The following is a 12,187-nucleotide window of genomic DNA, read 5'->3' on the forward strand; positions in this document are numbered from 1 at the left end:
TAACTTTTTTATTAAAAGTTGCAGTTATTCATAACCGCGAATACAAGCGTATATCATCTTACAGCAAAAGGATAAATGTTAAAATGATAAACATTTCTTTTTAAAAGTCTATAAAAGAAGAAATGGTAAAATAATACCGACAGGTGGAAGTTTTGCAAACTATAAATCCATATGCAGAGTTTCAAAAATAAAGCGCCGACGACGCAGCAAGTCGCGAATAAATTCCGAAAGCGTCCGTCGGCTGTTGTCTCTACTACCAGCTGATTTATGGGGCGCGAACCGTCCAACTATTACATACCTCGGCTTTTTATTTCCCCCCAATCTGAAGCGTCGGCAAACCTTCGCTTGGGAAAGGAAATTTCGGTAGTAATTTCACTCAATAGGTAAACAAGCGTCTTTATTTAACAAAATTGGTTACACTTTAGCCTGCCAAGATCCAACATTTTTGTGTAAATTAAAAGACATTATTAATTCACAGTCGTATAATTTTAGTTCAGAGTGGTAAAAATAAGTTTCTTAGACGATATATAGCTTTATTTAAAACGACTAAGATGAATCTAGATAAAGTAAAACATAATATCTTATTTCAAGGGTGCCTCGATAGCAATAAATTTTAAGAATTTGTGTTTTCTTGTCCCCGTGCTAAGGATTCTCGTTAATCAGTTAAATCCATTCCGTTTCCTTGTTTCTGTCATGATGCAATGTAAAGTCGAAACGCAGTGGAAACTGGTTTGCTCGGAATCGCATTTAAAGAATATGCATCAATTAAATTATTGCCAAGGACCAGCTCGTGGTTCAAGTCAGTATCACAAAACTCGTACACGGAGAAAACGCGTTGACATCAGCATAAATCAAGCGGCTGTCAATTAAACATAACATTACAACAATACACAAACAATCAAAAGACCAATTATTTATATATTCGCAGGGGGCCTGTCCACGACCGCTATGGTGAAGATCCAACTTCTCGATATAAACGACAACGTTCCCGCATTCACTGTTAAAGATTACAATGTATCTTTAAAAGAAGGCAGGATATCGTCAAATGAGCCGATCGTAGCTGTCACAGCCACAGACGCTGATTCAGGGAGATTTGGAACCATTACTTATAGAATTATCAACGGAAATGATAATGATGTGTTTAGAATAGACAGAAGTACAGGGGAAATATTCGTCACGAAGCCTGCTTTGATACAGTCGAATGGGAAGTTTGATTTAGAAATATCGGCGACAGATGGTGGTGGGCTTACAGCGCCTCAAGGTGCTACGGTACATGTCAATGTGATACCCACTGGTGTTGGCTCAGCATTATTTGACAAGCCACGATACAATTTCCGAGTCAGAGAAGACGTAAGAAGTGGAACTATTGTTGGCAACTTGAAAGCAACTGCTGGAGGTAAGATTTTAATTTTTACATTTAACTAACTATAGTATCAATGTATTAACAAAGTTTAATTAACAACTTCTGTGTATCCAACTGTTACTAAAGAACAAACAATATACGTTGAAGTAGCCTCGAATAATGATGTCAAAAAAGTTTGTTTACTATACTCAATGCACTGATTCAATAGCATTCCAGAGATAGAAAGATCCGTAAGCAAACTAACAAATAAACGTTTAAGATTACATACAAAGAAAGTCACTTAGAGACAGAGTAAATATTAATGTTAGAATACATCTAACTACCGCTGAATCGAATTACGTTATAGCTTTATTTCGCTTTAACAAATTTATAGAAATCGTGCCACACTAGTACGCATCAAGTTACAAGCTATAGCGTTAAAATGAACGTTCATTATCATACGTTTATTATATCTGCATTATCATATAATGAAATGTCAACTGCTTTAAAAAAAAACAATTTAAGAAAGTTTTAAGAAACCTTAACAAGCAAATCCAACTAAATAAATAGTTAAAAGAAATAAATAAAAATTCAGAAACATACTGGCAGATTAGTGTTCTTTTATCACCAATCAAATAAGAAGTAAATTTTAACGCCATTATTAAGATAAAAGAAGTAAAATGAAAAGATCATTTTATAGTTTAGTTTAAGTTCTTCCTTAATGCGATAGTCGTGACTTGGTAATGTTAATACAAATGACAATTTTATACAGAAGCCATTCAATATAACACTTCTCGATCGCTTCTCGTTTGCACCAAACAGTGTGGATGTCTATGCACAAATAGGTAATCGCCTATTGTCCCGGCGGGATCACGAATGTGTGCATTGTATGACTTCCCTTCCACCTCTTTTATAACTTCGCTTTGTATTTTGTATTTAACAATCAAAGCACGTGTCTTACAATGATCGAGTATGATGTAGGAATCGCGAATTTATGTTGTCTTACTGCGGTCTTTTTTTAATTAACAAAAAAACATTGCATCCAGGACTAAGAGATACATGTTGTTACTAAGTCTGTAAGCAAAACAATAATAAACAATTCACTTGCATGTTCGGCGGATATAAAAACCAGCAATTCTGACGCTACATTGAACCTTGTTAATTGTTACGAAGAAACAGCTACGTAAATGCCTGAATTTGGCAATAACGAGAACGCGGAAACACCTAAAATAACCTTTAAATTCAGTTTTACGAATCACACAGATTTATTATAACGATTCGAAATGCACGTTCGATTTGGGGTAATTAAACGATACCGATCAAAAATATGTCACACTGAAGTACGTAAGTGGTTAATAAATTATTAAATACAAAAGTTAAAAAGTCAAAATGTTAATAAATCAGCTAACATAGTACCTTTGCTACTACAATATTATTAAAATTTTGTATTAGGAAAATATGCAGCTAAAGTTTTTTTCGTAATAAAGAAAACATGTCACTTTCCATCAGTCTGATGGGTTTTATTATTATTTCACATTGGACGTTATATATCAATGTTATATTAAAATGTATATTAAATCAGATTTTCCCGTTACATTGTAATCATTTAACAAGCTTCAGTATTGACATTAGTTTTAGATTATAATTTCATAGATTCATTGAAACATCGTTGATAAATCAAAATGAAGTCAATAAAGTACAGTCGCTATCTCACTTGGAGCGGTTGTTGTTCTACTAATATTTATTCTTTGATTCCTCCCATTACACCGCACGTATAAAATACATGCTAACACCAATAAAACAAGTATTTTCTTATTATTAATTAAAAAAAATCACATATTTTCCATATAAATTTATCAATCACTTCATCTCAAATCTATCGAATATTGCGTAAACTTCGAGTATATAAAAATAACAAAGAAAGCTTCGATTAAAAAATTTAATAAAAACTTTATTTTATAAGTGCAAGAAATACGAAACCATATACTTATGAAATAGCTTATCAATCAACTTTAAATTCAATTTTAATTAGTTCGTCAGTTAAAATTTACCTGTAGTTTGTCAGCGTTCAAAGCTATAAAAAATTTGAATTCGATCTAAAAATTATAAATATAATTGACTTAAACTGGTAATAAAACCATTCAAATCATTTGCATTAAAATGCACGTCTCGAAATTCAATTAGCGTCTTTAATACGATCTGGTTTGTTATTTTGATGCCGTAGTCCGAAGGCCAAATAACTATTTTGTCCGTCATTACGATGCTAAACGTGAGACTATTCAATGTATACATTATTAATATATTTGTTACTGTAATTAGTCTAAACAGTCCTACGTGGATAAGAAATAATTATCTCTGATTGGTTGATTTATATTTCAATTTTAATAGAAGGAAAGCAACCTGCTTATGTCGTCAGTTTTAATTGATTAGTTCGACTGTGACGTTTTTTCAATGCGTAAACATTTTGTGAGTTTCTAAAAGTTCTCAATTTAAGCTCTCCCTTTCATTTTAGAGATAACTAGCTGTCGCCCGCGACTCCGTCCGCGCGCAGTTAAAGAATGGGGGGGGGGGTATGAAAAGTAGATGTTGGCCGATTCTCATAGATACCGGATAAGCACAAAAAATTTCATCAAAATTGGTCAAGCCGTTTCGGAGGAGTATGGCAACGAAAACTGTGACACGAGAATTTTATATATTAGATTAAAAAAATCCTTAAATCTTATACAGTATACAATGGTGTAAGAGGCGGTCGTTTCATATAACTTCACGTTTATTCTGTTGCAAGCAGCGGCCCTGTAAATCACTGAATTGCAAACTTCACCGTTAGGCTGCGTCGCACTTGTCTATGTGAATTCCGCTATTGCAGCGCCATTGTTGTATTATGAGATAGCGGACCGAGATTCATACTTTACAGGCATTATGTATTGTTTTACTGTAAAATGGACCACACTCCTCATGCCGGGATTATCTTAACTTTATATCTATACAAAGATTGTAAAGACTTTACTAATATTAAAAAATGTTTGGTTAAATCATAATAGATTAGCTTTTACCCGCGACTTCGTCCGCGCGTGATAAAAAAAAATGCACACAAGATAAAATAGTTCCTATGTCCGTCTCCTAGTTCTAAGCTACTTCCCCATCAATTTTCAGCTAAATCAGTTCGAACGATCTTGAGTTATAAATAGTGTAACTAACACGACTTTCTTTTATATATGTAGCCTAGCTTTTACCCGCGACTCCGACCGCGCGGAATAAAAAATAGAAAACGGGGTAAAAATTATCCTATGTCCGTTTCCTGGTTCTAAGCTACCTGCCCACCAATTTTGAGCTAAATCAGTTCGACCGATCTTGAGTCATAAATAGTGTAACTAACACGACTTTCTTTTTTATATATAGATATGCATATCATCAGTGACAGAATCATAAACTAAGGTTTGGCTTCAGTAAGATTCCTAACTTCACTTTCAATGAAACAGATATAGACAAATACGATTTCAGTATAAAAGACAATTCTTTCCAATTCTCTATGGACGATTAATAACGAACTGATCGTTCGCAATACTAAAATGTATCTTTCTACAAATTGTCTCGTGAGATCGCAGTATCGGTTTCAAATCGCGCCAATAACTTACTTGTTATCAGCACGTATGAAAATTCCGTTTCACTCCGGAAACCCTATCTATGCCATACCAGGTGCCGTGGTCACCATAAATCATTCTAAAGACAGTCAACAAATGCGCTATTATAAAGTATATATTGATTGCAAATAACTCCGAGTTACAGTTCGTATTAATGCATGTTATAAATATTTAATAATTGAAGTGAATAAAAACATTGTTGCAAATCAAATCTCTGCAATGGGAAAATACCTATTTGTAATGTAAACTTAACGTGTAACTGCGTGGTGCAAAGGTAAAGCGATTCGCTTTTAATAAGTGAAAACAAAAGACGTCTTTTAAAAAATGCGCTGGAAAGAAAAGTACAAATTTAAAAAAATATTCACAGCAATAATTTCCGAAGTCTGAGTAACAGTTTTCAATAAATATCTAATAGGGCAATACGGTCTATTATCAAATTTTCTACAACCTGGAAATCGGAATAGCTTTTGTTTCATAATTTTTCAAAGCTCTTGTACGCTATCTTCGTATAAATTACATTTTAGCTGGTCCATCCGATCCCGATATTTAATTAGAAAGAGCGGTATAACATTTAAGGCCAATGTTCATGCGCACGCCCTCACCCGATTTATGAGCTATTCGCCTCGAGATAAACATCAATTAATTAAAAAAATATATCATTTAATGACCATTAAGACGTATGTGTTCACTTGAACTTATGTCATAAATCGGACAACTTGCACGACCACTTCCCTTCAGATAAAATATTTTACTTCTATCGCTTTTATTATTTAATAACGTTTAATTAAATTAATAGAATTATATTTATGGGACATACCATGAACTACTTTTTATTTCTTAATATCATGAAGAGTACAAACTATTGGGTAAAACGGACTTCTATCGTCTTCTATATAAAACTATCGATAAGATTGCAATCAAAGACAAGCAAAAAAGAACATAAATATTACGTTTTTGTCTTAACATTACTACTTTAAGTTTTACCACCTTATTACACTGCACTTTCCTAATCAAAAGGAATTTAAATAGCCTCAGAAGTCCCTTTCGCTTTTCCAAGAGCAATGTATTAAGAGCCCTAATACTATATAATTTAATTTACTCCGGCTGCGAGCTGCTATTCGTCTTTCCGTCCGTTACTGGACAGTTATGATTCACTATAGATGAAATACGAAAAACAGTTACACAACACGTTAACTTCGGTACAGTAGGTGTGTTTCTAATCAAAGTTCGATTTAATTATTTTATTGACTCGCAGCGGCACTCCGTTAGACCACACGCAGTCGACGTAATTTATGACCCGCGAGCAGATCTATTGAAAACTAGTAGGTGCTATTTAATCGACGCGACGATTGATTCTTTTACGCCATTGCATCGAGATCTGGTTCACGCTTTCTTTTGCCCGTCGCTGAAAATTTGAAATTCGAATCTCCGAGAAATCGAAGGATACGGACGGGGCTCGGGCGCGCGGCAACCGGCCGAATAAATCCAATGGAGGTCAACAAACCTCTCTCGCAACGACAGTTTTTGTAGGTGCCCTTCTAGACTTCTTTTTTGAAACCCCCGCACCTCAATTATTTTAAAACTTTTTACGCCGCGTTATTTGGAAGTTGGGACTGAAATTGTTTACACGATTTATGTATTAAATGCTCTGAATCGCTGACGATGGTACGTCTTCGGCTTATGTAATTATATCTTTAGCAAACCCGAAAGCTACGAGGTTTTAAAAGAATGTCACGTCAAGAATGTAAAGCAGTATGCACTTCAAAGCAATTAGACATAATTAATCCAATGCGGGCTATTATTGGTAGTTATTGTTTTATTATAGCTCACTATCGATAGAATTCCAAATTAACCTTTGGTCTTATTTATCTCCATATAATTAACCTTCGCGGCCGCTCCGGCAGAATGAGACTTGGCCCTAGATACAGTTCTTAAAAGATATCGTTGCGATGCTAGATGCTAGATAAGTGCACTTTCCCAGGTTCATTCCGTATGGCATTTAAAGGCCGGAGATAATCGAACTTTAAGATAATTAATTCATTTAACTGAAATCGGAGATCGTAACAATTCACATAGGAGATCTTTACAAGTCTTAATTGAGGGCCGGTGTTGGCGCGTGAGCCAGATAATCGGCGGCGGCATTAATGATTTCAATTTAGAGAACCGAGTGCGAATAAATTTTCGTAATGACGTGGGACAGGTAAGCCACGGCGGACCGCACCGCCACTGCCTTTAATGAGCTCCGGTCAAAAAAATACATTGCGATGATTCTATTCCATTGCCGGATAATTATACAAAAGCTTCTGTAACTCACAATTAAGCAACAAAAACACCCACACTCCTTCTTAACATATACGTATTAACTCGCCGGGATAGACAACAATTAACAACTACCTTGTAATGTAAGCCAGATTTAAAAATAAACTTATAACATTTGGAGTATGTGAAAGTTAGCCTACATATGGTAATGATAAAATGATAAACAGTTAATACAACGAAGAAAAAGTTTTTCGAAAGAAAAAGTTCCATACACAAAAATATAAAAGTACGTTTACTGTATTATTAACTAAACTTTAAAACATCAATATCTGCGATCGCAAAATTCCTGATTTTATTAATCGAAAATCATCCATAGCAACACACATAAGAACACCGAAAAATCTCAAAGCGAAAACAAACACCGATCACCGCATTAAAGGCGGGCCCCGTAAAATCTCCGAAAATAAGACGAAGTCGCGTCACCGGCTGTATAAAGAGGAAAGACAAAGGGACATCGGGGCGACAGGACGGGGCCGGGAAGGGGGCGAGCCCGCTAGGGACCTGTTACAGGGACAAAGACTGCCGAGAACGTCGGTGAATAAGTCAGTATATCAATCTCCTACCGTCAACCGATCTGCCCAAAACGGCCGGTGAAAAAACTCGACCACAAAAAATGGACGACCCGAAAAAAAATGGCCGACGACATTGAATCGCTTATACCGCCACGAGAAGTGCCAATTAAAATTTTGATAGAAATAATGCAGTTTTAGAATGAAAGTTGGATTTTACTGATACTCAATTTATGGATAAAGCAGATGTATGAAATTCACAGAAACCTAATTTACTCGTTCTTCAATACTACTCGTATGTAGAAGTTTCTACGTATGCAGTCTCATACTTATACGCCATGTTTTAGGTTGAATCGTTAATAATTATAAAAGACTTTATCTTCTACTAACTAAATTCTATATCTACTTGACTTTTATTACATTATCTAATTAATTTGATTTTTTAGGTAAACACCTAGTCCGGTACAGTATAGTGTCAGGCGACCCAGACCATCATTTCAGTATTGAACCCCATACGGGGGCCATAAGAACGGCGTCACAACTGGATAGGGAGGTCACCTCGTCATATCTGTTGAATGTTCGAGCGGCTAATGGGAATCCAGCCAGCTACGATCAAACTCAGGTTAGTGTTACCTTACGCTACTTCGGTGTTCACGCGTTACGAAATTATTAAGTTAACAATTTATGTACATTAATGCACTTCTATAAAATAGACTAATAAAATATTATTTAAACTGCTTTTATTTAAACCCGTTTCGTTTCTTTTTACAGGTTCAAATAACATTAGAAGACGTAAACGACAATGCCCCTGAGTTCGGAACATCTTCAGTGAGAGTATCAGTTGCTGAGTCCGCGTCTATAGGGTCAGTTGTATACGCGGCCAGAGCCACAGATGAAGACGAAGGAAAGAATGGTCAGATCACATACACTCTGCTATCTGCCACTGGCCCACCTAACACATTCGCTGTGAATTCACAACACGGATTGGTTACTTTATTAAGGTAATTAATTCAGAAATTACATATCTGTTGAATATTATCTATTTTAAAACCAACTTATAACATCTACCTTTCTTTTGAACAGGCCTTTAGACTACGAAGATCTACTGAGGCATACATTGATCATTGCTGCTAAGGACGGAGGAACTGCTCCGTTAAGTGCCAATTTAACATTAGTAGTAGACGTCCAAGATGTTAATGATAACGCACCAGTTTTTGAACATAATACATACAGTGCTAATGTTCTGGAGTCTGAATCAGTAAAAACAAAAGTAAGTAAAGAATAACTCTTTCAAAATTGTTAAAAGTCAAATTTCAATTTGGTGGGGCATTACTAAAGTTTAAAATTTTTTCAGATATTAGAAATCCAAGCAATAGATAAAGATACTGGTAATAATGCTCGAGTAACATATAAAATACTGTCAGAAAATAACACGAACGAAGAATATTTTAACGTCCAACCAGCTACAGGATGGGTTTACCTCGCCAAACCTCTAGATAGAGAGACGACAGCAAAACACAAGATGACTATAATTGCGACTGACAACGGTATCCCGCCTCTTTCAACCACTGCAAGTCTTGTTGTGAATGTAATTGATGCAAATGATAATGATCCAGTTTTTACACAAGCGTCTTATGAGTTCCAAGTCGAAGAGAATCGTAAGGCAGGAGCGTTTGTAGGCAAAATATCTGCGACAGATGCCGATTTGGGTGACAATGCTGTCGTGAGATATAATCTCTTTCCATCAAATACCAGTTTTATTGTAAATCCAATGTCTGGTGAGTATTTATTTTGTCACCTATAGATATTTTAATTTGTATTTATATTATAAATTTATTCGTATAAAAGTAAATTGAATTTTTTTATTTGTTTGTATTTTTACCGAAATTAAATATACTACTTTGGACAAAACATGTTTCAAAATAATTTTAATGCAAAACATGTCGCGTACGTACACATTTGACGTTGTTTAATAAACAAGAATAAGAATAAATAAAATAGCTAAAGCTGTTGCATTTGCTATGTTAGGACAATGCGATACCGTTATGCCAACAAGTCGAGAGTCCTTACTAATGTTTGATTAGCCAAAGAACTATTTCGCTGTACAGTACCCAACCTCTCGGCGCATTGTTTACGTTGCCGGCACTTTTGAAAGCTAAAACCCAAAGTATGTTGTGGCTTAAGACTCGTCAACTGAGCAAACGTATTGTGTAAATACGTATACATTAATACCTGAACAATTTAAAGGAAAAAGGGAGCAGTGTGAAGAGGGTGTTTGCTCTTCAATACCCATGAATATTGCCTTCGATCATAGAATTTAAGACATGTCTCAGTGTACACGAATAAAGAAATTGATTCATAGAAAATAATTCATCGTTTAGATTAGAAAAAGCATAATCAATATTAAGTAATATCGAAAAGAAATAAAATAGTAAGTCGTTAGTTATTTTCGAGTTTAATACTTAGATTAAATTATTTAATTAGAAATGTTCTTCGAAGCTATTAGGCTTTGCATGACCAAATTTGTTTGTGAATATGCTGATCTGGGATAAATCGTGAGTTTTTCCTTTCTAAGTATGGTTGTTCACAAAAGACGCGAGGATATATCAGGCGGGTATCGGCTTCCTTAACTGACTGATGAATAGTCATAGAATCTTTTCATCTCGATTTGGAATATTGGATATCAACACCCCGTGCGCTAGTTAGTGCATCTTTAACTTTACGATAAAGTTTGAAATCAGATCTGTATATGCAATTATTGCTTTAAGATCATACATACATTTTACAACTTCAATGTGCCCTTTTCAGTGTAATAAATATAGGAATCTAAGAAAAAAAATCAAATCTCAATGTTAAACCGCAACAGGAGGCAATGAATTTATGCGCGTCAATTTCGAGTTATAAACGTCGTCGCACGCGCATGCGCCGTGACCCACCATTAACTATTATTAAAATATTGCTATGTTGGAACTTCGCTATTCTCTTCCATGTTTTATTACGACTCCGACCAGGCCAAGATACTGTCGTCGGGTATTTAAAGCTCATACGTTACAAGTGTACATGCAAGACGTCCCTCGGATCTACGACTAGTTACCTTCGTACCTTGATGGATAACTTTTATATTAAATATAATCGGATAATTTATTTATAAAATATATTAAGAACTCAATCGAGATAATATGACAATAAAGTATAATTAAATAAAAATCATCGATCAAATTAAATGAATCGTGAATAAAAATAAAAGACAGTATGAATAACGTCACTTTAATTTTATTCGGTTACTCTTGTTTCGGTATAAATCTTCTCCTTGTGCAAGGTATTTTCTTACTTCGCCGTCAGTGAGACGATATATGTTATGTTGCTGCGCTGAGAAATATCGACGAATATTTTTTTTAGTGGCCGCTTCAAATCGCTCATTACGAGGCCCTCTGCCACATCTTATTATCTTTCGACAGCTTTATCTCGATCTGCGGAAATATCAGCTATATAGACATGGTTAAGGACTGCTTTTGGGTGAGGCGATTTTGTGAAATCACGCTGTCGTCGTTTCCAGTTCTGTCATCGCGAGTTTTAGGTTCCCGATACGGAGCGGTCCGCTGGATAATCATAGACATTCTGCCGCGAGCGTTTCGTTTTATGAATACTTAATTTCAAGCACGTAGATTCTCTTTATACGTTTTGTTCACTTAAAAAATAAAATTGTTACCCCAACCTAGGGTCAAAATATTAAATTATGTTGAAATTTGTACCATTTATTTAAGCAATATGCGTTTATTAAAGACATAACGCTTTTTGTAATTATATTGTTATTGTGTTTTACTTCCTAATACAATAACTACAAGTCTATTCCCATAAATCTCATTATTGAATTTTACTTTAGGGACAAAAATTGAATACTTTAAATATTTTTTTCAGGTATAATAACCACACGAGAGGTGTTAGACAGAGAATTTAGATCATCTTACTCAGTATTTGCTGAAGCAAGAGATTTAGGAAGTTTGCCGAGATCAAATAGAGTTCCTATTGTCATTAAGGTTACAGATGTCAATGATAATTCACCGGAAATTATTGATCCTAGAGAAGATGTTGTCAGCGTCAGAGAAGAACAACAACCTGGAGCAGAAGTGGCTAGAGTCAAAGCTATTGATAAAGATAACGGTATAAATGCGACGGTAACGTACTCTATCTTAAACGAAAGAGACATGGATGGTTATGGCGTATTTGTTATTGATTCTAATACTGGAGTTATCAAAACAAGTACAGGTAAGGCAATAAATATTTACTTAAAATTATCTTTCGCTATTTGCTAATTTGAATGTGACCAATTTGTTTTTATCTAGCGTAAACTGATTGTTTATAATTTTACAATTATT

General features: G+C 34.9%; 1 protein-coding gene across 1 annotated transcript in view; it reads left to right on the plus strand.

Annotated features, from left to right (window-relative positions):
- Positions 1 to 12,187, plus strand: part of LOC106712217 (protein dachsous) — a 234,886-nt gene that overhangs the window by 215,073 nt on the left and 7,626 nt on the right. The window contains exons 4-9 of the mRNA XM_045678745.1: positions 929 to 1,396; positions 8,258 to 8,433; positions 8,583 to 8,812; positions 8,895 to 9,081; positions 9,166 to 9,589; positions 11,730 to 12,077. Of these exons, the coding sequence (XP_045534701.1) occupies positions 929 to 1,396; positions 8,258 to 8,433; positions 8,583 to 8,812; positions 8,895 to 9,081; positions 9,166 to 9,589; positions 11,730 to 12,077 (1,833 nt within the window). The remainder of the gene's footprint in view (positions 1 to 928; positions 1,397 to 8,257; positions 8,434 to 8,582; positions 8,813 to 8,894; positions 9,082 to 9,165; positions 9,590 to 11,729; positions 12,078 to 12,187) is intronic.

This window comes from Papilio machaon, chromosome 7 (genome assembly GCF_912999745.1).
Source record: "Papilio machaon chromosome 7, ilPapMach1.1, whole genome shotgun sequence".
Classification (NCBI taxonomy): Eukaryota; Metazoa; Arthropoda; class Insecta; order Lepidoptera; family Papilionidae; genus Papilio; species Papilio machaon.